At 42.6% G+C, this 21,826-nt stretch overlaps 5 protein-coding genes across 7 annotated transcripts; 2 read left to right on the top strand and 3 right to left on the bottom strand.

Annotated features, from left to right (window-relative positions):
- Positions 1 to 919: 919 nt before the first annotated feature.
- Positions 920 to 2,904, bottom strand: LOC113209513 (uncharacterized). Of its 3 annotated transcripts, none has more exons than XM_026427065.2 (6): positions 2,404 to 2,904; positions 2,145 to 2,221; positions 1,988 to 2,052; positions 1,836 to 1,907; positions 1,465 to 1,730; positions 920 to 1,382 (listed from the first exon to the last, which is right to left on the bottom strand). In XM_026427065.2, exons 1-6 carry the CDS (start codon positions 2,448 to 2,450, stop codon positions 1,301 to 1,303), a joined length of 609 nt encoding a protein of 202 aa, XP_026282850.1. In that variant the 5' UTR covers positions 2,451 to 2,904; the 3' UTR covers positions 920 to 1,300. The 3 variants fall into 3 exon arrangements, with proteins under 3 accessions (XP_026282850.1, XP_026282849.1, XP_026282848.1); XM_026427064.2 differs by having other exon boundaries at positions 920 to 1,730; positions 2,404 to 2,451; positions 2,527 to 2,904; XM_026427063.2 differs by having other exon boundaries at positions 920 to 1,730.
- A 77-nt stretch (positions 2,905 to 2,981) lies between these two features.
- Positions 2,982 to 5,904, top strand: LOC113209511 (outer mitochondrial transmembrane helix translocase). The gene is made up of 7 exons (XM_026427061.2): positions 2,982 to 3,214; positions 3,304 to 3,357; positions 3,447 to 3,624; positions 3,729 to 3,929; positions 4,111 to 4,307; positions 4,389 to 4,576; positions 4,677 to 5,904. Exons 1-7 carry the CDS (start codon positions 3,062 to 3,064, stop codon positions 4,828 to 4,830), a joined length of 1,125 nt encoding a protein of 374 aa, XP_026282846.1. The 5' UTR covers positions 2,982 to 3,061; the 3' UTR covers positions 4,831 to 5,904.
- LOC113209512 (uncharacterized) lies at positions 5,860 to 7,546 on the bottom strand. Its single transcript, XM_026427062.2, has 4 exons — positions 7,335 to 7,546; positions 6,502 to 7,052; positions 6,337 to 6,428; positions 5,860 to 6,256 (listed from the first exon to the last, which is right to left on the bottom strand). The coding sequence occupies exons 1-4, from the start codon at positions 7,442 to 7,444 to the stop codon at positions 6,185 to 6,187; spliced, it is 825 nt and encodes a 274-aa protein (XP_026282847.1). The 5' UTR covers positions 7,445 to 7,546; the 3' UTR covers positions 5,860 to 6,184.
- A 110-nt stretch (positions 7,547 to 7,656) lies between these two features.
- Positions 7,657 to 15,074, top strand: LOC113209463 (active breakpoint cluster region-related protein). The gene is made up of 14 exons (XM_026426991.2): positions 7,657 to 8,407; positions 8,504 to 8,780; positions 8,870 to 9,050; positions 9,175 to 9,364; positions 9,445 to 9,741; positions 9,812 to 10,018; positions 10,115 to 10,357; positions 10,460 to 10,837; positions 10,918 to 11,107; positions 11,246 to 11,442; positions 11,522 to 11,691; positions 11,778 to 11,917; positions 12,003 to 12,246; positions 12,368 to 15,074. The coding sequence occupies exons 1-14, from the start codon at positions 7,772 to 7,774 to the stop codon at positions 12,555 to 12,557; spliced, it is 3,540 nt and encodes a 1,179-aa protein (XP_026282776.1). The 5' UTR covers positions 7,657 to 7,771; the 3' UTR covers positions 12,558 to 15,074.
- LOC113209464 (uncharacterized) lies at positions 15,075 to 16,917 on the bottom strand. Its single transcript, XM_026426992.2, has 6 exons — positions 16,787 to 16,917; positions 16,459 to 16,679; positions 15,937 to 16,372; positions 15,576 to 15,838; positions 15,343 to 15,493; positions 15,075 to 15,271 (listed from the first exon to the last, which is right to left on the bottom strand). Exons 2-6 carry the CDS (start codon positions 16,629 to 16,631, stop codon positions 15,110 to 15,112), a joined length of 1,185 nt encoding a protein of 394 aa, XP_026282777.1. The 5' UTR covers positions 16,632 to 16,679; positions 16,787 to 16,917; the 3' UTR covers positions 15,075 to 15,109.
- Positions 16,918 to 21,826: the final 4,909 nt, after the last annotated feature.

Genomic DNA, 21,826 nt, shown 5'->3' with positions numbered 1-21,826 from the left:
GCCTGTTACGCGAGACGTGGTCTGGCGTACATCTACCTTGTTATCTATCGTTGTGTACTTTTGAGTTCTCTATAGCGCATTTATAAAGATAAAGTTTTGTTTGGAAATTTTTGGAGTCCAGTTTGAGCTCATGATACTCATGTAGTCTTGCTGACTGCCACTCTTTTGTATGTTAAATATTTCATTAATCTTTTCGCATCAGTCGGGTTATCCTGTGATCTTAGCTAATTATGTTGAATGTAATTATCTTGGTTCAGGTCTGATCCTGTGATCTAGTTATTATTGGTCCTTGTTTTCTACTTAGTTCTCAATATTGCATTTACATAGATAAAGTGTTGGATGGAAATTTTTGGAGTTCAGTTCAAACTAATTAGCAATACTTACGTAGTCTTGGTGAATATTATGCTTTTGTATGTTGTAAAATACTCATCTTTTCTAATCGGTGAGGGGTTATCCTGTTATTTTTGCTATTTAATTCAAATGTAATTCTTTACTTTGGCCCTATCCTGTGATCTAGTTTTTAATTTGTATGAGTACTTTTATGTACTTTGCATACATTGCCAATTGAAGTACAGTCAAACCCTGTTGTAGCGTTTCTGGATATAGCGTTTACCCGCTTATTACGTCGCGATTTTCTAGAACCAAAATCCAATATTCCATGCAAACTAACTCGTTTATACCGTTTTTCCGCTTATAACGTCGCGATTTTGCTTCCCCGAGGTGCAACGCTATAACGGGGTTTGACTGTAATCTTAAATGGACTTGTAGAAAAATTCTTACTAGTCAGGGATTATCCTGTGGTCTAGTCTTTTGGAATGTGTATTCCAATGTTTTTCACAGACATTAGAAGACTTATTTTTTGTCCAATTAAGGTGATCTTAAATAAATCTTCTCCAAATTCTCATTAGTCAGTATCCTGTGATCTAGCACTTAACTTTTTTTTTTTGAACTGCTTCCATTGTAGAAACCCACATTTCTCCATTCGCTTATTTTGACTTTGCTAGGTCTTTGAGAAGTATTTAATTGTTCAATATACCACTTGGATGGAATAATTTTATTTTGATCTGCTACTTTTTGTCTTTATTCATATTTTAAAATAGTAATAAAAATTACATTACAGGCTTAAAACATGTGTACTTACTTTACACATTCCTCATATTTTCCAAAATGAAATATCCTAAAACAAAACAGGTCCTTTGAATTAAAAAAATTAAATTTTTTACAAGAAATCAACACTTGGACTTAGAGAGTTTCCTCCTTTTAATGGCTAGACTAGATGCAAGTTCCTTGTTGCTTTCATTTAGAGAACTAATTTCACGGTAAGCCTTATCAAGTTCTTCATTGAGGTTTTTCTCAAGAAGTTGTTTTTCTTCTTGAAAATTCTGAAAGTTAAGTTTGACTTTATCCAATTCTTCTTGTTTAGATGCTATATCTGTTTTCAAGTTTAAAATGTCTGAATCATACCTTCTCTTGGAAGAAAGTGATTCTTCTTGGTAATTCTTAAAGTTAACTTCAATACTATTTAACTCCTTCTGTTTTGATACTAGCTCCCTTTTCAAACTGTCCACCCTTGTTAAAATATCAGCATGATTTTTTTGATAAACAAGGTTTTCTTCTTTAAGTTTTTCTAAATTTTTCTTCACGATAATCAGTTCCTGATCTAATGATTGTTCGCTTGGATCTGAAGAAGCATGACTATCCGTTGATGATGTAAGGCCACCTGTATTCATCTGAAAAAAAAGTAAATGGTTGATGCAAGTTGCAAGATTTGTTTTCCAAGTGGCTAGCTCCATAGCACACTGGTGCAACTATTTAAAATATATTATAATACAAACCTTAATTGCCACCTTCAAATGTTCTAGCTCTCCTTTAATTTTAAGAATATCTTCACGTATTTTTTCTTGCTCCTTCAGAACAGAAATAGAATGCAAACGTTTAGTAATGTCACCATTATTTAAGTGCAGGATACTCTATAAAAGGTACGAACCTCAATCACACTCTTGGCGGAATCTCGATACAGGTTGCACCACATACAATACCAGAATTCAATGGCTAGCATGAAAGAATAATACAGAACAAAGTAAGATCTTCGAATATCAAAGGGGCACATTCTTTATATTATTGTGATCTTATTGGTTTCTTACCTTCGCTAGATTTCTTGCTCATCTTTACACACCGGCCGTGGAACCAAATGCGACAGCCATCGCACATAATCATGAATCTAAATGCAGAAAAGGTCGATAACGAAATTGTTTGATTGGGGCCGATGGACGAATATTTGTTACAAATGATTGGGACACGACACAAGCAAAAATCGTGTCAACATAAGTCAAAAAATCATTCAAGAAATCTCCAAACATACCCAATGGCAACCAGCAAAAATAATTTCAATGGTAAACGTACCCTTTCGCTTCCAAACGACAAAAACAGAACCGTTCTTGCTTCGACATCCTGATGAAAATACAAAAATCAAACAACTAAGATCGCCTCGACTTCAGCCCCCATCCAACCAAAATCACACCGTACCGCGGCCATCTCTCCCGCCCCCTCTCCGGGCTCCGCAACGGCAACGTCGCTCGATCCTGATGTCGCCCGGGTGCTCTACCGTCAATCAGGGTGCTCGGCGTGCTCGCAGCGGGGGAGAGGAAAAGGCACCTTTGACTGGGACGACAGACTAGGGAAAGGACCAAAGTAACACATCCCACCCGCCCCCCATCATTCTATGAAGCTCCCGGGGCTTTCCCGGGTTGATCCGTGGGATGTCATGCCATGAAGTAATTCTTCATGGTCATGCTACGCTTCAACTTCAACCGCATCCAATCAAATCCAGTAAACTTAGAACTTTGCACTCGAAAATATGTGTAAATACATCAGCCGTATCCTCCACCAAGCTGCAAACCTATAGCGCCATCTCTCGGTGACTTGGAGACCACAACCACCACCACCACCCCAACCGCCAGCAGGCCTTCCCCTCCCCTCTCCTCCCTCCCCACACTTCGCATCTGCGGTCCGCCATTCACCTACATGAGTTAAAAAGAAATCTACAGACGACGTTTTCACAATGAGTGACAGCTTCTCAAGAACAGAAATATTGGCGGCCACTGTAAAACTATCAGTGCTTGCAGCATGCACATATGTTACCCTTAAATTTATTCTTGGACAGCTGGATCCTGATTCCGAAGCAGAATCCGCATACAAGAGTGCATACAAAAAGGTAACATAACCTCTCTGTCTAGGCAAAATGCTTCACTCTTTCGTCTGCTGTCAATTTCTTTTACTAAATCGATAACTGTTTAATTTCAGGCCAAAGCAATATTAAATCGGTTGGGATTATCGAACGATAAGAATCTCAAATCGGTTGGTATAATGTTATATGTAACTCAATTTCATCATACTGGACCACTTATGACAAACAGTATTTAAAAAAATATATTTGTTCTCCATAGCTCAGCCAACATGAAATGATGATTGCAAAGGGTCTTATCGACCCTCAAGATATTACCACTACATGGGATCAAATTGCTGGATTAGATAATGTTCTCCAGGAATTACGTGAAACAGTCATCCTGCCAATTCAGAAAAAAGAACTTTTTGCTGACTCGCATCTCACTCGAGCTCCAAAGGGTAAATCACATGAAGTTCTTGCCACACTTATTTTACTTGTTCACAGCAAATAAGTGTATCAGAAAGAAACCCTGGCAAAACTCAATGCTAAAATTTTGTTGCAGGCGTATTGCTGTTTGGTCCACCTGGCTGTGGAAAGACAATGATAGCGAAGGCAATTGCACGAGAAGCAGGTTGCAATTTCATTAATTTGGATATGTCATGTGTGACAGACAAATGGTATGGGGAAAGTCAGAAGTTAGCTTGCGCTGTTTTTACTTTGGCTGTGAAACTTCAGCCTTGTATTGTATTTATTGACGAAATAGGTGAGTGTTGAGTGTAGGCTTTTTTTGTGCCCATGATTTTGCAAGGGGTTGTGACCTCTTTGTGGTCATGCCACACTTTCTATGTTATGTTCAGGTTTCAGATATTTAAGTTTGCAACTTATCAGGACTATTGAAATCTATTCCCTTCTTTACCCATCTGATTGGGATTTTTAATTTCCAGATTCTTTCCTGCGCAATCGATCATCCTTTGATCATGAAGCCACAGCTATGGTTAAAGCTCAATTCATGTCTCTTTGGGATGGGCTCACTACTGACCCCTCATGCACTGTAATTGTCATGGGTACAACCAACAGACCACAGGATTTGGATCGGGCTATTTTACGACGAATGCCAGCTTCATTCCATATTGACATGCCGGTATGGCCTTCATCCAGACAACTATCCCAATATCTGTTAGATCTTATAATTAGAACTCATGGCATAATTATATTTTTACAGAATGCAGTTCAAAGACAACAAATTCTTGAGACCATCTTAAAGACTGAACCAGTTGCTAATGATGTTAACTTACGGAGGCTGGCTGAGATAAGTGATGGATTTTCTGGATCTGATCTTAGGGAATTGTGCAGATCAGCCTCTGTCTACAGGCTAAAAGACTTTATGAACACAAATCAGAAGGAAAAACTGTAAGGACAATTTTAGAAGTCTTATATACCCCCTCTTTTTGTGGCTATAAGTTTATATTAGTTTTATTCCTCCTCTTATGTTTTTTTTGTAAATTTTCAGAAACACTTCCAATGAATCTGAAGATGAATTTCATGACGCATTACGACCTATTACAATGGAAGACCTAACAACAGCTTATTTGAAACTTCGAAACTCTAAAGACTTCTGTGGGGCTGATTACTCACGCCAGGAAGCAAGTTGGAGTAGGGTGTGATTTCAGAGCCTTATCCTTATCATTGTGGAGCATAGTAATTAACAATTCACTGGTAGGATGCTCTGAATAAGTAAGATCTTTTCACATGGGATTGCTCTCAAAGCAGTCTGACCAGCTTTGGTGTCATAATTTTAAGTCACAAACAGATTGCCTTGTGTTGGCAAGAAATGTGCAATAGTTTTGGTATTATTACCACCTAAACTCTTTTCCTTACGACTATTTTCTAAAATCAACTAAGTTACAATCACACAAATTTCTTGTTCTCCTTAGCACCGTTTGCACTTAAGTTGTACATTTGGAGCAGACAAACAGATACCATGTTTTATTTTGTTTTTCAAATGCACAAATTAATTTTGAAGACCAACGGAATTAGGGAGTTTTTTTCTCTGTGTTTGATATCAGAGCTGTGGTATCAGTGGTATCCATATGTACCAGTTTTAATTGCCATATAAATTGACAAGAGGACAGTAGGTAGCTTCTTGAAAATAAAAATATTTTTTGCTCATAGACTTTGTTTTTAAATTTGAAGCAAGAAGAAATGTCATCAGATTTGTTGGTGCCAGAATCTTAAATAGGCCTTATTTTTTTTAGTTGTAAATAATTTTTTTCAGACAAACTATTGTATTAAAGAAAAAATAGAAGAGTAAGCCGAATGTTCTGGTGCCTCAACAAGTGTTGTTGTGACATCTGTGATAGATTTTAATGCGTGCTGTACCTTCATAAATTTTGGGGGTTGATGTTTAGAAAAGCCAAAGTGATTAGGTGAACAAGATTAGTGTTGCATTTGACTAAGATAGTAAAACACTGTAAATATGTATGCATTTGCAATACTTAAGTGAATGGACAGTATCCAACTGCTATAGCTAAGTTAAGTTAATCAGTCATCTCTGAGTTGAAGCTTTCATGCAAAGGCTAGTGTTGTTGTTGTAGTTGTATCAAGTCATTACTCTTTTTCTATAATATGCCAGAGAAACTTTGTCATCAGTTTCTGTATAATATACATAGCATTGTTGTATAGAAATTGTTAAATGCTCTTTTCATTATATATTTCTGTAAATACATAACTGTAGATTATTTGACTGTTTTCTTATGATAGAACATATTCCCTTCTCTTTTAAATTGAACACAAAATATTGAATTATGTTTTCTAGAGATCAACTGTTTTTACTGCCTAACAAAATCAGATCTTATTGTAATTGTTCCTATAATTTATTTTTTTGACACAAGTGAATTTCTAGCAATGCAAGATGAAAATTAAAATAATATAATACTTTTATCACAGAAGTTAAGTTTCCACAATACCTAGTATAACTGATTTTTGATCAAAATATGATTTATCTTAATGAACTAAGGGTCAACTGACATCACTCGAAGATGCAACACAACCAGGTGATAGCAACTCTTCAAGACATGATGCTACCATCATCTGAAAGTAAATTGGAACAAGGAATGGAGTTAAACACTCAGTAGAGCAGAAGTTTTCAGAAAGTCAGATTTTGAGCATACCGAATGACCTGGGCCAACAGGTACAACTTCTAATGTGGAACCTCGCTTTACAATGAATCCAAGTAACATATCCCCATCCATCAACCCCTGTCCTGCAAAGCAAATGTGGAAAATGAAAATGCATAGATCTATCGTGACTGTCACAATAAGGATCACCACACCAACCTGTATTTTGTTGTAATCGCTGCATTAGCTGATCTTCTGGAAGAGGATTATCCTCTTGATGGTTGACCAGCTCAGCCGGAACATTAAAATCACATTGAGGTATTGGGGATGCTTTAATTTCCAGCCGTTTTACGGGCTTTGGAAGTTGCTCTCTAATTTCTATATTTGATTCATTTTCAAGGAAAGATGGTACTCTAATCTCTAAAGAGTCAGAAGGCCTCAGTATTCCTGCAGATACAACTGATGTCAGGAGTTTATCAGGCTGATTTGAAGTGCATGCGTTAGATGCTGGAAAGTTGAGTGTTGATGGAATAATGATTTTATCTGAAGCCAATTTAGGTGGCCACTCTTTCATGATTTCATCTGAAAGGGGAACTGTCCCAGAAGGGAATTTTGATGGAATTACACAGGGCAAAAGACTAGCATTATAGGAAGTTTTGCTATAGTCTGATTCTACAAAATGCTCTGAGCACACATAACGCATCTTTAGTGAATGCATTGGTAGGTAAATTAAATCCTCATATCCAACTACTTGCAGCCACTGACGACACCTGAAACAGTTATTAATTATATGTTTTACATTATTTGCATTACAATGAAAGTGAAATAAATTCTCCGCAGATTTTTTCAGAAGTAGGTAGGACAGTATTTTAACCATATGACAAATTGTCATAGCACAAAAATTAAATAAAAGAATATTCAGAAGTAATGTAACAAATATTGGACTTCACATTATTCTTAAAATAAGCCATGTGGCAAACTAGGTACTTTGGTTTGTTCTTATGAATGAACTAATGAATGAATGAGGTTACATTTTTTCATTGGTAGTTTACCGTTCTGGGTGTTTCACGGGAAAGGCGTGATAATGTGCAGTAGATGACCTGGTACGCTTTCTGGAATTAGAGCAATGAGGTACCCAGCATCTGAAATTACTTTTCCGCATTATTATTTTTAATTTTTAAATAGAAAAGAGTTGTTTCTTGACGGCGATGTGACCAATGTGCAATGCCGATGATGTAAACAAACAACAATAACAAAGTAACAAAAGTTTTCAGCTCGAGATGCAACCGGAAGTGAGACTTCATTGAAAAGTTCTCATACTGTTACTATGATCTTGTGAATGTGAATATTGCTTTGGTTGATGATGATGACCCGGACCCCCCCCCCCCCTCTAGCGCTGTCGCTGTGAATCACAAGTTGACAAAACATCCGCTACTTTGCCGAATTGTTTGGATGTTATCAAGAGACACAATGCCGTATTTGTGCTGAAATGAGTGTGTTTGGAGATTTTAGGCGCGTTTGGGTGAAACGTTTTCCGAACAGTGACCTGCCAGCAGCTTGGGAAGAGGATGTGAGGGCCAACCTAGCCAAACACAAACAAAAGGTCGCTGTCCTGCGGGAGGAGTTAGAGAAAGAAGAATTTTATGTAGAATATTTAGAAAGGCTTCTCCAAGATGTAGCCGCAAGCAAGAAAGAAAATGGGTCAGAACCGACACCCTCTAAAGTGCCAGATGGTGACAAGAGTGGTATCCCCAATAACCAGGTGGGGTTAGGATCGTCTGGTGGGGATGATGACAATTCTGATGAGTTTGACTCAAGAATCATCAAGTCTGGCAGTAAAGACTCTATCGATCAATGCATCACAGAATTGTCTCGGGGTTTGTCTGAAAACGACATCTCCTCCTCATCTCAGGTTGTTCAAACAGCCAATTGCCATGAGCCACATGAAGCTCTGGAACAAGAGGTGGCCCCCATTCAAGAAGAAACTAGCTCTGGTATTACTCCAGATCCGTCCAACTATATAACTGTTATTGAAGTGAACAGTGTTGATGCCAAAGGAGTGAAAGAAAAAAGTATCGCCAGTAAGGAAGCTCCACTTCCAAGAACTGCTGCACCTGTCAGGAAGGTTCGGGCATTATTTTTCCATACTTCTAGAGCTCAGTATTTTTGAGCTTGTATATGTCAGTCTTTTAATCTTTGCTTCTATTTCTTTCTATTTCAGGCCCCACCCATCCCTCCTCCTAAACGGTTCACCAAAGGGAAAGATGGAAATGTGGAAATTACCCCAATTAGTTTGGCTGAGGCCAAGAAGCGTAGAGAGGAGGAAGATGCTGCTGTCGCAGCTTTGAATGAGGCAGTTGAAGCTGCTGAGGCTACTCAAAAGAGGAATGAAGAGGGTACTGACAAAGATCCAGATTATAAAGATCCAATAGATATGCTTGAAGATGAAGAGGAAGAGGAGCCTTACTATGATTCAGTACCCTTAGATGACACCGGAGGTGAGTTAGACGCCTCCAGGGAAGTCCCAATTTATAAACTTTGAATTTTATCTTATCTTTCCCTTTCCTTTTTCTTTTTTGGAAATCAGGTCTTGTGTCTGATGTTGATGATGCTGAGTTCACTGAAGATAGTGAAGATGCTAGGAGTGCGACTCTTCCAAGTCATGCTTGGCTACAAAATAAGGGAGCTTCACCATCACCTGTGTTTACATGCGAACCCGAAAGCCCTGGAAAAAACTCAAACTATGTCAATATTGATTACTTTATTATGTGAGTCATCATATTTTTTTCTTAATATTTAAAATATTATTTGTAAATGTAACACTGTCATTATTTTAGTTGATATTTGGAATTAAGTAGGTTGAACTATCTTTTTTATTACTCATGTGATCAGGCAAAGAACTGGAGGAGCAACTCGTAGCAGCTCTGTTGAATCAGAAGATGACAGTGAAGTACCACCTTTAATGCGAACTATATCAATGGACACAGAGCCTAATGATGATTTACTAAGCACTGGGAGCTTTTCTGAGGCTAATTATGCCACAACAGGAAGCTCATCTTCTTTAGAATCATCTTTGACCTCGGTATGTTTTTATTTTATAATTACCTAGTTTAGTGTTTCAGAAAGAAGTGCCTCATTGAAGTTTTCCTTGTTTTCCTGTAGACCACTGGTGACAAAGCTGAGGCAGAGCGTATGACAATGTATCGCTGCATAATATCAAGCATAATGGAAAGTGAAACTTTATATGTTGAGTGTCTAGCCGTTCTTGTTCAGTATATGAAAGCAATGAAAGCAACTTTAGGAACATCTCAACCAGTCATTTCTGAACAGGATCTAAATACTGTATTTTATAAAATTCCTGATCTTCATCGTTTGCATCAAGCATTCTTGGAAGGGCTACAGAAACGTTCTCTCAATTGGGATGGACGTCTTACCATTGGTGACCACTTCAAAATAATGGTCAGCACTTGTTGTTCTTTTATATTGTATGTGTGTAATGTATATTCTAATTGCAGTTTTCACTTCACAGGCAAGCAATATTAATGTGTATGGAGCTTTCCTACATAATTATTCTCGGGCTGTGGACACCGTTAGCCGGTGTTCATCAAATAGCACTCAGTTTAGTCAACTAACCAGGGATATACCTCTTCCATCCCAGTCTGGTCAGAGTGTCTCCCTTGAAGATCTACTACATAAACCTGTGGCTAGAGTCCAGAAAAATGCTCTTGTTTTACATGTAAGTAATTAGTACAGTAATTTATCTTCATCTCTACCTTAACCAGAATTAAATTTCTCACGTGATGTACTAAACCCTAAATATTCATATGCTCAGGATCTTCTGAAGTATACCCCAACCTCACACCCAGATCACAAGACTTTATCTGAGGCATTAGAAATGACTCAAAGCTTCCTGGATGAATTCAACATGATTAGAACAAAGGCTATGTTTCCGGCTGCTGATCGGGCTCAAAGAAGACTTGTTCGAAATTCATTTATTGTAGAACTTGCTGATGGGCATAGGAAGTTAAGACATCTCTTTCTATTCAATGATGTTATTGCTTGTGCTAAATACAAGGTAACTTTTCCCCTCTTCTTTGATGCAATTTTAAATGTATTCTATTATTTTATTTTATTAAAACTGCATTACAAATGTGTTTTCAATTTTCCAAAATAACAGGCATCTGGAAGAGAGAAATTTACCTTTGAATTGAAATGGTACATACCATTGTCTGACATTGTGATATTTGAAGAACCAGGGGTGGAACCAAGAGAAAGCTCTCCCCCTAACATTGTTGCTTTGAAGAGTGCTGCATCTACTGTGCGTGACCAATTGCTTTGGGAGACAAGAGCCTCTGGTATTGGTGCAGAAAGACAACGAAGATCATCCCGATCTGAAAAGCATCGCAAAAAGCTGGCTGATTTAGAGGCGCAGTTGGTTTTGGCATCTCCAAACCTCGTCTTTCGAGTAGGTAACCGTACGTCAAGAGTTTACACATTCTTCCTTTCATCTGAATTTGAAAGGACTCAGTGGATTGAAGCAGTACATGCTTTACAGGTAATCTAAAAGCAATCCTTTGAAAATACAACTGTTCAGTTACAAAAATTGTGTTTGACATAATTAATTGTATATTACAGAGTTCTCAATTGCCTGGACCAGCTGTGACTGTATCAATGCTTGAACTTCAAGCTTGGATTACAGCCTGCCGTACTTATCTTAAGACAAATATGGGCTCATACCTCTTACGCTCTGGCAAAGATGAAAGTTTATTGGTGGGTGACCTCCATTTAACATTAAAGGAACTCACAGGACTTGATCAAGCAGCTGGTATGTTCCTTTTAAAATGACAAAGTAGTGCTTCTTCTAGATGATTATTTTAATTATTAGGAACCATTATAGTTGGCCACCCTATTTGCATGATAAAACTACTTCTCAAAATTCAAACAAATTTTTTTTGAATTACAGATCTTTACATTTGTATTGAGTTAGATTCATATGGTCACTATTTCCGCAAGGCAAAGACGAAATTAGTCTGCAACACCTCTTCTCCTCGTTGGGATGAGTCATTTGTGATTGAACTTGAAGGTGCCCAAAATCTAAGGATTTTGTTGTATGAAGAAGCTGCTGAAAGACCAGTGCTCCGTGCTAAATGCACTCATAAAGTATGTTAGAGTAATTTTCTAGATATTTTAGGATTTCACATTTTAGGTCAGTTTTAATTTACTGCTTCAATTTTTACAGCTGAGCCGGTCGTGGTTGTCAGAACAGAAACTTGTTGAACAAACAGTTGAGTTAAACAACTTATATCTCTCACTCTCATTGCGATTTGTCCCAAGTGAGGTTACCTTACGAAGGGTTCCTACTGCCAAAGCAGGAGCCTTGTTTGGAGCAAAAATACATCTAGTGTGCAAGTAAGGAATAAGTGTCTTTCTATTTTATTCTTTGCCTCTTCCCTCTTTTTTTGCTGTCAAGTTAACTCTTGATTTATTGTTTCTAGGAGACAGAAACGCCCTGTCCCATTCATCATCACAAGTTGCATACGTGAGGTTGAGCGACGAGGAATGAATGAAGTAGGAGTTTATAGAGTGTCAGGCTCTGCATCAGATCTATCACGTCTCAAAAAATCTTTTGAAACTAGTAAGAACTACCAAGAAGCCTTTTTAATGAAATAGTTGTATCTAATCTCTTACAATCATTAAACATTTATCTCCTCTATTTCCAGACTCATATGAAGCTGAACAGTTATTGAAGGATGTTGATATTCATTCAGCTACAGGAGTTCTTAAACTGTACTTGAGGGAGTTGCCAGAAGCCCTCTTTACTGATGAACTTTATCCCAAATTTTTTCAAGCATTCAATGGTAGTCGAGAGGGTGATGTTCGCAATCAAGCCTTGGAACAGTGCTTCACTCTACTTCCTCCACTTAATCAAGGCATCATTAATTATATAATCAGTCACCTCATTCGGTAATTACCAAACAGAAACATACCACCGCAAATACTTAAACTTCATGTGGCTATTTCAAGTTTTGCATTACTGTTGGTACTTACTGTGATATTTTGTCACTAATTTTGATCTTACCTGCAGTGTAAACCAACATGAGGCTCAGAACAAGATGTCACTGCACAACCTGGCTACTGTATTTGGACCAACTCTCCTGCGACCTGGAACCAAATCTGACAACAATAAATCAAGGGACCCGCTTGCTGCTGGAACCGTGGATGTAATGGCACAGGCTGGTATACTATATCATTTTCTACAACAAGCTTTGAAGTAAAAGCAGCTAAATAGGCAACCTATTTTTTGTGGGGTTCTGGGTTATTTACCTTAATTGATCAATTTCAACAACGAAAATTGTGATTAACCCTTTGTCAATTTGGTAATTGGTTAAGTAGAGTATACTTATTATTTGCTCACTTCTGAATGCAGGATCATCAAAAAGTTTACCCAATGTTCCTCTCAAATATGAATATCAGTATTCCTGTAAGACATGTGTTATACATTCGTGTGTTTGGAGCGTTTCCAAAGACTGCTAATTTGCAGAGTTTTACAGTAAAGACCTCTTTTCTTTACTTGTTGATATGTACTTTTGAACACACTAAAAGAATGTGATAAATTTAATTTCAAGGTCCAACTTATTTATATCATTGTACTGGATTACGTAATTCTCTACAGCAAATTTGAATTCAGAGGCATGATCATTTTGCTTGATTTCATGTCTAATTGGACCGACTCTGTAGACATTGTCATTTTTATATACTTCAGATTTCTTTTCTCCACAGATGATCCTTATCATTTTTGTTGTTGTTGTTGCTGTTGTCATCTTTTGATGGCACACACATCAATACATACTTACGTGTGTACCAATTATTCCCCGTTGTACATTAAGAATTAATGTTTATAAGAGATAGGCCCCATGGCTTGATTTAAAGATTTATTAGTTTTCTAAGAAACAGGGAAGGGTGGGGTGGGTTGGAAACCTATAGCAGGTATAGGACTCTTTGGTGGGTGAAGTGAAGTGGGTGACCAATTTAGTTACCGAGCAGTAGTCCAGTTCCTTCCATGCTGGACTTGGTGGGCTGTGGACAGTATGCATCATGTCGCCAAGGAATTTTAGTCCCCCTTGTTTACAACCTTTTATTGTATTCTACATCACACTTTCACAAATCCCCTCTTATATAAGACTTTCTTGTGTTCCTCTTTTTATATTGTATTTTTACACTTCTATTTCTGGCAACTATATTTGAGAATGCATAGCAAGGTTTTTTGTCTGTTACTTTTGTATCCAATCTATTGACTGATCTTTAACACATCACTTTCATCTGTTATGTTCAACTCTTACAAAGTTGGACCCATAGATTCCTTTCCGTTATTTATGTTATTAATTTGTAGTCCATTGTTCCATACCCCATCTTGAGAACATTATTGTTACTCTAGTTTTAAATCATCTCTGTGTCAATTTAGATCATCTAAATATAATATAGAATCTTTTGAATGCTCAAAAGTGTCCTGCGCTGAAAACAAATCCGTAAAATTAAGTACATCTGCATCTGAAATTATACTTCATTTTTACTAATATTTATTTCCCCTATTTAAATCATTGATTCTTGAAAATGTATGTTAACACTTGAAAGAAGATTCCATTTTTATTTGTTGTTACCTGGTATTGGTCTCAAATAGTATTATTCATTATAGAATCCATTATGTAGCTTTCGTCTGTCTTGGAGTCCTTTTTAAGCCCTTTTCAATGGAAGTGCTTTAAGCATTCCAATTCAGAGTCATATGACTGGCATATTTATTTTGCAGGACTTATTTCAGTTTATTAAGAAGTGTGCCAAAGTTGAGTTTTTAATTACATGCCTCCATTTTTAAATAATAAAATCCATAGTTGATAAGTTCAACTCACGGAAATTTATGAACATTTTATTGTTGATGTAGAGTGTTCATCAACAATTTTCATGAACATCATTTTTCAGGTGAATGCTACACGCACATTTGCTTTCACCTAGTGTTTATCTTGACAAGACTTATTGTTACCAAGTAAAAATGACTGTGGTGACGCATCAATGCAAAGAATTGTTTTTGGTTTTTTTACAAAGGCAAGATTCTCTCCATTTGAAATAATTAAATTGTGAATGGACCATATTTTATTAATATCATCATCAAATTGCTCAAGTGTGTCCTGCAGAATTGGTTTTACATGGGGTAACTTTCCTGACCATTAGTGGATTATTATTGTTAATCTATCATTTATATGTAACATAAGTGTTTCATCTTTTAAAAAAATTTATTTTGCTTTCTTTTGTATGTGTGAATTCTTCCTTTGACGGAGTTAAACATCTAAGGGCATTGGTCGTGTTGAAACTCGACTAGTCAGTTCTTGCAGTGTTATGAAGGAGGTTGAGCATTACTATTGGTGCATATTAGTTATACCAGTCAATATTATCATCTAGTCATAGAGAGCAGCTTAAAGCAAAATGTTATCTACAAATATTTGTTGTAGTGATATCAATTTGAGAAGGAATTTTAGAGTTAGCAGAAATATGCTTCTGAATAACATCTAAAAAAAGTTTATCACTGTACTTGCCAGAGGCTCTTTGCTATTCAATATTCATACTGTTTGTACAGGTACATATTTGTTATTATCTTTCCTATTTTGCATTATTTTCATTCATGTTTTGCCTTATATTTATAAAACTTTACTGTGCTTGACAGTTTTATTTTCAAACTTCATACATTATGCAGAAATGTAGTTTAGGCGATATAGAATAATAAAACTAGTACGTGCAGTTCATATGGTTTTGTTTGTCAGTTTATTTTTATCACAGACTATGATGACTCAGTAAGTCTATCCTTGCTCTCTTCTGGGTCCAGAATTATTTTCACAGTACATTTGCGGCGCCACCAAGAATACCAGCGCATAGCATGATAGTGTACTCGCATAGCAAGCCACGCGGAGTACACTAGATCAATCGCAGCCATCAGTGACACCTTAGTAACATGGAAGCACTAGTCAATTTCTGGTCAGGAACCAAAAAGAGCCCGCGTTATGGCAGGCTTACCTGAAAGTAGGCACTGTCATCTGCACTCAGACCCAAGTGAGTGCCTAGTAGCGCTACCGGAGTAAAGATCAAGAACGCCACGAAGTCGAAGAGGAGGTCTGAGTTTCCGTTGCTGATCAACCAAGCGGGAATGGATGCAAGCACGTTGTAGCTAAGGGTGACAGGAGCAAAACATGGGTATGGGTATGATGTTGTGTGAAGCGCAGGGGTTCGGAGTCCGGGGTCTGACCGACCTGGGCGTGCGGACGGTGGTGTACAGGTGGCCGCACAGCTCGCAAGACGTAGAGTCGCTCTCGGCCAGCCAGCGCTCCAGGCAGCCAACGTGCACCCTGGCCACGGAGCCCCGGCATCGGCAAGGCGCCACGAGGACGCTGCCGCCGAGGCTGCCGCCGCCACCCTGGCCGTCCGTGTCCCGGCAGATGCGGCAGAACAGCGGGCCGCTGTCCTTGTCCGCCAGGGGCGGCGCCTGGTCCGCGCCGACCTGAGGCGACACCCTCTGGAAGTGTAGTGGGCTCACGCGGCAGCACTGGGAGGTATAACGGCAGAAGGGCCACCCCCAGGGGACGACCTGGAGGCAGGCCAGTGTCAGCTCACGATGTCGGCTCGGAAGCGCTCGATGGCGGTAATGCGTTCCCGGATCTGGCTCTGGCCGTCGGGGTCCCTCGGGTCCACGGCCACGACGAGCTGCGCGAAGGGCTCGAGGCGCTTGACGAGGCCCTTGTAGTACTCGGGCGGGCGGGCCGGGGCCGGGGCGTTTTCCGCCCGTTCCGGGGACGTGACGTCGGGCGTATTGCTTCCTGGGGTGTCGTCCTGCGATTTCTTTCCGGACGATGACCCCTCTGTGGACGCCTCCTCTAACGTGGACTTTGCTGACACCAACGTGTCCAAGTCGTCGCCGAGGTCATCATCGTCCACGTCGAGAACCAGTAGATCGAGGACATCGTCCGCGGCAGGCAGCGCTTCGCGGACGATGTCGTGTCCGTCCTCATCCACCTCGTCCTGTCCGGAGTCGAGGCGGTTCGCAGAGGTGCTGTGGTGAGTGGTTGGGCATAGTAGCGAGGCAAATAGTGAGACTTTCAAGGTAAACGAACAGAATCGAACACTTTGTGCTTGTACCTCGAACTGCTCGGGTGAGGGCTCGCGCCGACGAGGGTGAGAACTCTGGGCGACTCATCAGTGTTTCTCCTTCCAGCCTCGGGGCGGCCACTTTCTCGGCCTTCGGATAGACTTGGAGGTCGATAGGGCCGAGGGTCAAGGCCGTCCTGGCCTCGGACAATGTCGTCCTCCATGGCCTTTGACCGCGCCGCCGCGCCGCTCTGGCCTCACGGTAATTTATCCTACACAACACACAGCCGGTCCGGCGGGACGCTCACGCACGTGCCTCGGACCCTCCGGACTCTCCGGACCAGCGGGGCTGGCCGGCCATGAATCTCTCCCGTTTTACCTGAATCATCACCATGTGCCCCGCGGGCCGGGAGGCGGCGCCCCTCCTGCCCCTGCGGTGGCCCCGGGGGGTCGCATCGCCTTTACCCCCCACCGAGCGCTTACCGTGGGGGCGGGGCGTGGCGGGGTGTGGTGGGGCGTAGCGCGGTGTGCACTCGACAATGAGAGCCAGCTCTCCATTATTACTAGGCGGGGCCGGCCGGCCCTGGTCCCCTGGTCGGTCTGCCCGTCTGCCCTCCGGGGGTCCCCGGGCCGGGCAGCGGCTCCCCGAAAACTTGGAGCTTTGCTGCTTTTCTGCTTCAAGCGGCAGCGACCGCAGAAAACTGCCCCGATTCTGGTAGGCGATTTAACACGGCTGGCTCTGGCCGCGCCCACTGCCCTAGAGCAGCGAGCAGCTCAGTACCAGCAGGGGGTAGGCAGCCAGCGCGGGTCGAGGGCACGGGTGGCCACCGGACTGCCTACCCGTCGGGGGCGCACCGGTCCGTGCCGTCCCGTCCGTTCTCGCCGTCAAACAATAACGCACGTTCACACGCGCGGCCGAGGCGAGGCTTGCAGGAGTGTGCAGCACCGCCGCCGCCGCCGTCCACGCCTCACGCCACGCCACGCTGCGCAACTCTGTACTCCCACGATTTGACAAAGCAGCCGGCGACCCGTTCTGTTCCGTCCAGCTCGGAGTGGTTCAAGGACTGGGGCACCGCCGGACAAACGCACGGCATTACCAAGCACACTCACACACACGCCGGCAAGCACGCACGAGCACACACACAAACGCGCAAGGACTCGGCGCCGACTCCCCGTGTGGGAAGAGCAGACCTCAAAATATGTTTTCTTGTTCATCCGTGTATAATGCGGCGCCTTCTCACACCGAATACCCCCGCCTCGTGTTGGGCTCTCAGCAACTGGATACGCTGTACGCAGGCTGTGTCCTTTTATATCGGTGTCTCCAGTCCCGTAGCACCCGTCCGAGGGGGTTAGCCGATAGGTAGCCGCCAGTGTGTGTGCGCGCGCGCACTAGTGCTGCGGTACCAGACCGCGCCGCGCCACACCACACTAGGCTAGGCTGTCGCTTCGGCTGGGTCGGCCCGGTTTAGGTTCGGTTCGGCTCGGTTCTGCTCCGATCGGGACCGAAGCCGTACTTCGGTCGCAGTCAGTCGAGGCGGGGAAAGCTCTGTCCGTGTCCGTCGCGTACCCAGCTGGGCACCCCGGTGGTAACGCTACGCCACGCGTACCCTACCTGCCCTGCCCGAGACCCCGGCGGAAGCGGCCTAGCAGGCGTGAGCCCCAGCTCCGGTGGGAGGCGGGAGGCGGGGTGCACAGCGCGGCGCGCGGGGCGCGGGGTGCGAGGCGCGGGATGGTCCTGGAGGGGGGCCGCGCGGCGCTCGGTCCGGCCGCAGCACAGCAGCAGTCCGCCGTGAGCCAGCCGTGAGACCGGCCGCGCAGCGCCGCTACATAGCCGGTCAGAGGTTCCCCCCGCGAGTCCCGCGCCCGCAGCACGCCGTCGAGGGGGAGCGCATAGCGCAGCGCATCCCCGGGCGAGCAGGGCAGTGTAGTGTTGTTGTGAAGTGGTGCGCAGTGCAGTTTCATTCACGTGGATTACCCGTCACAGACTTCGCCCCGCAGGCGGCCGCCCTGACGGCCAGCCTCCCCACCCCGTCATCGCCGCCCTGTCGGCGAGGTAAGACCGCAAGAATGACGCAGAAACGACGTTTTAACCCGCGTCGCTCCGAAAAATTGATAACTTCGAAACGGCGTTCTCATGACGTACAAAGTGTTTGCCGTATTTAATACTTTTGGTTGCTGACAAGGAGAAGTAGACGCGACTTTTTGTGAATGGAGTTGCCAGGGAAGCGCTTGCGCAGCTGATAACTCCGTTTGACGGAAGTGTGGGCCTGCTTGTTGATCTTTAGTTCGTTTTCCAGGAGAAAATAATCGATTTTGTCTATTGTGAAACTCATATAAGGAGCAATGAAACGCAGAGTTCTTTCCAGGCTTACTTCTGTAAAAACAAAGATTTTTTTCAAAACTGGCGCATTTTTACGTGTGTACTTTTTATTAATTTAAAAGGGACGCCCGCCGAGAAAATGTATCCCCTGGCCCTGGCCCACCGCTGCTGTGTGCTCAGCTTGCTTGTAGAGCATCCCCCCGGCTGCGCCCTGGCTGCGCCCTGGCTGCGCCCTGGCTGCGCCCTGGCTGCGCCGCGCTGACCGCCTTGACATTTCACCCCGCGGGCGCCCGCCGTCCCGCCGTGTGCAGTGCGGGACCGACGGAGCTGGCAGGCAGGAGGCAGGCCGGCCAGGTCAGGGCGCAGCGGGACGGGCCGGGCGGGCAGCAGGGCTCCGTAACTTAACAAAACAAAGCGTTATTTTTTGCATATGTGGCGTTACGTTACCAGAACGAAACGTGGAACTAAACTTCTGAAAAACGTTCCGAAGTGTGGTAACAACTTAAAAAAGTACGCGGAGTAACGTTACGATATTCGTACCGTAACCAGAAAATTACCATGTTTCGTTACACGATCACTTTCGTTCGTTACTTTGTACCGTTACAATTGAGCCATAATCAAAAGAAACGTAACTGCAATAAGTTACACAGATAACGTTATGTTAATTTGAACCGAAATGCAGTAACGCTGTTCCGGGTATAAATAGTAACGATACAAATGTAACTGGAAAGGAACAGGTAACGGTTACAATAGTGTAACGTTAATACAAATACACACTGCGAAATCGTTATGCCAAGAACAAATAGTCCCAAGTCACAAACAGCGCACGGCCTGGCCAGAGCGCCTACAGGTTAGGCAAATGCCACACGCCTGTGGCGAAACGATAGCCTAACTAAGGAGTCTCAAACTGAAGGGTGGAGATCCAGCAGGCAGAGTCCGGGTGGCGAAACCGTGCGTTTTCCCCTCTTGCTAGTGGAAAAGTAGGGCATTTTGCTTACCCCTGAGGGCCTGAAGGGCCGACTAGCGGAGAGAGAGGGGGGGGGGGTGAGTGAGGGAATTACTCGAAGCTTCGAATTTCGCAGTCGCCAAAGATCGGACGAGACGAGCACGGCGGCGCCACGGCAGGGGAGCTCAGAGTCAGAGTAGCCCTACATCAAGGTGGCGCGCTTCCCCAAGCTGCTCTGAATGGGTGGCCGATTCAGGTGAGGAGAGGGGGGGGGGGTAGCTAGAGCATGACTTCGGGTTTCTTAACCCAATCGCATGAGGTTAGCAACAGCCCAGCTTTATGATGCCGCTATACTTGCTGAAATTGATTCAATTCCCGCTTCAGACCTTCGATGCCGCTGCCGCCACACGGACGGAGGACGCGTGCAGTGCCAGGGTCGGAGGCTTTACCACGTCAGGTACCTGGTGGCGGCCTCAGCTGAGGCCTGTGGCCTCAGATTGTGATAAGGTGTCGACGTACAATCATAATCATGCTATCCCCCTCTCCCGCGCCACCGCTCACCAGTTCCATCCCTGTCGCTCCCCCCCTCCCTCCTCCTTTTCACGTGTCCGAGCGGAGCCGAACGAATTTGGGGGCGCACTACGGACGCGCAAGGATAGCAGAAGAGACAGACAGGATGACTCATGACTCGATACTTTTTCTTACGATTGGTCCTGTTATCTAACTTTGCAACCCCGGCCCAGACCTAGAGAAGAAACTGGTGTTGCACAAACTATGTACAAAGGGTAAGTTGTTTTAAAATAATTCATGAATGTTGTCAGTGTGCAGTGGTACCTTTAGATATCCTTCATTGGGTTTAGCTTTTGGTTATATAATGCCAAAAATGGGATTTAATTTTTTTTAATACTTGTGTTTTATTGCTAGTCAACCAAATTATTCTGTTTTATGGTAATGTTATGTCATTCTTTAAATTGTTCAAAATTGACGGGTGAAAGGAAAATGGAAAGCAAATACATGTATCATATTTAGAAAATGTTTATAAAAGCCTAGCCAAGATACACATTTCTCAAATATTCAATAGAAACAAAACAGTAAATATATTTATACAGAGTATAAGTACAACACTGCAATAGTCAAAGTAAATAAATACCTCTATAAAAATAAAAAAAGTAATACATTTTTTTTACAGATCTTTACTACGCATATTAACTGCTGCTGCTGCTGCTTGCATTTGGTTGCGCCTCCTCATCACTAATGTCATCTCCATCTTCCAGATTATTTATCATCACCAAAATATCTTCCTTTACCAGGTGAGAGTTATTTAAAATTAGTACAAGATCTTCGATCATGGTATCTTCCAACCCATTTCGAAGACTGTGCATTATAAATTTTAGAGAAGAAAATAGCCTTTCTACGCTCACTTGTGTGGCTGGAATAGAATGGAGGATGAGGGCTATTTCATAGAGTGCAGGCCAAACATGTTTATGTTCTTCCCACCATTCCAAGACTGGTTTCTTCCTGTCCTTCACCCTGGGTGTTTCTCTATAAAATTTGTCAAGTTCTCTGCAAACCTCAGTCACAGAGAATGTTGCACTCTCTGTGCGGCTCTGATCCCGGCGCTGCAGCATGACAGAAATTTCGTCTTCTTCTGATAACTCTCCTTCATCTTCTCTCTCATTATCGTCATCACTAATTGCATTGTTCTGATTTGTTTTCTTCTTCTCTTGCAGCCTGCTGTATAATTTGTTGATAAAGGCTTTGCCATCAGCAACTTCGCTGGCTTCTAGGGCAGTGAAATAGCGGGGATCCAAGAGCAGTGTAGCAGAAAACCCCGGATATTCAAATAGTGCCGGACATTTTTCTTGCCCAGCCAAGGCATTGCTCCTGGCATAAACCTCTCTTCTTTCCCTTTTTTCCATGCTCTCATAAATTTTTTTGGCTAAGTCATTATCAAATTTTGATAATGCCTGTTTGCACTCTAGCCAAGCACCATACATATCACCAAGTGATAGCTGCTCTGCCTGTAACTTCTTTGTGGCAATGAACGGTGGCTCAAGAGACTCAATTATTTCTTCAATGTTTCTCCAGTCTTCTTCATCCAAGGCGTCTCCTGCCTCTAGGAAAGTCTTCAACCGGACAATTGACTGCAGCAT

This window comes from Frankliniella occidentalis, unplaced genomic scaffold, assembly GCF_000697945.3.
Source record: "Frankliniella occidentalis isolate FOCC.00 unplaced genomic scaffold, Focc_3.1 Scaffold353, whole genome shotgun sequence".
NCBI lineage: Eukaryota > Metazoa > Arthropoda > Insecta > Thysanoptera > Thripidae > Frankliniella > Frankliniella occidentalis.
Note: the sequence above shows the minus strand (reverse complement) of the source record. Positions and strands in the feature narration are given on the sequence as shown.

Coding starts and splice junctions, on each gene's coding strand:
- LOC113209464 (XM_026426992.2), bottom strand. CDS start 16,631: ATGGAGGACGACATTGTCCGAGGCCAGGACGGCCTTGACCCTCGGCCC. Junction 15,839..15,936: donor AGCGCTTCCGAGCCGACATC/GTGAGCTGACAC, acceptor CTACACTTCCAG/AGGGTGTCGCCTCAGGTCGG. Junction 15,272..15,342: donor ATGACAGTGCCTACTTTCAG/GTAAGCCTGCCA, acceptor CATGTTACTAAG/GTGTCACTGATGGCTGCGAT.
- LOC113209512 (XM_026427062.2), bottom strand. CDS start 7,444: ATGCGGAAAAGTAATTTCAGATGCTGGGTACCTCATTGCTCTAATTCC. Junction 6,429..6,501: donor GCGATTACAACAAAATACAG/GTTGGTGTGGTG, acceptor TTTGCTTTGCAG/GACAGGGGTTGATGGATGGG. Junction 6,257..6,336: donor CTGTTGGCCCAGGTCATTCG/GTATGCTCAAAA, acceptor ATTTACTTTCAG/ATGATGGTAGCATCATGTCT.
- LOC113209463 (XM_026426991.2), top strand. CDS start 7,772: ATGAGTGTGTTTGGAGATTTTAGGCGCGTTTGGGTGAAACGTTTTCCG. Junction 10,358..10,459: donor TTGCTTGTGCTAAATACAAG/GTAACTTTTCCC, acceptor CCAAAATAACAG/GCATCTGGAAGAGAGAAATT. Junction 11,692..11,777: donor AAAATACATCTAGTGTGCAA/GTAAGGAATAAG, acceptor TATTGTTTCTAG/GAGACAGAAACGCCCTGTCC.
- LOC113209513 (XM_026427063.2), bottom strand. CDS start 2,450: ATGTCGAAGCAAGAACGGTTCTGTTTTTGTCGTTTGGAAGCGAAAGG. Junction 2,222..2,403: donor TGTCGTTTGGAAGCGAAAGG/GTACGTTTACCA, acceptor TTCTGCATTTAG/ATTCATGATTATGTGCGATG. Junction 2,053..2,144: donor GAGCAAGAAATCTAGCGAAG/GTAAGAAACCAA, acceptor CTTTCATGCTAG/CCATTGAATTCTGGTATTGT.
- LOC113209511 (XM_026427061.2), top strand. CDS start 3,062: ATGAGTGACAGCTTCTCAAGAACAGAAATATTGGCGGCCACTGTAAAA. Junction 3,358..3,446: donor ACGATAAGAATCTCAAATCG/GTTGGTATAATG, acceptor TGTTCTCCATAG/CTCAGCCAACATGAAATGAT. Junction 4,577..4,676: donor ACAAATCAGAAGGAAAAACT/GTAAGGACAATT, acceptor GTAAATTTTCAG/AAACACTTCCAATGAATCTG.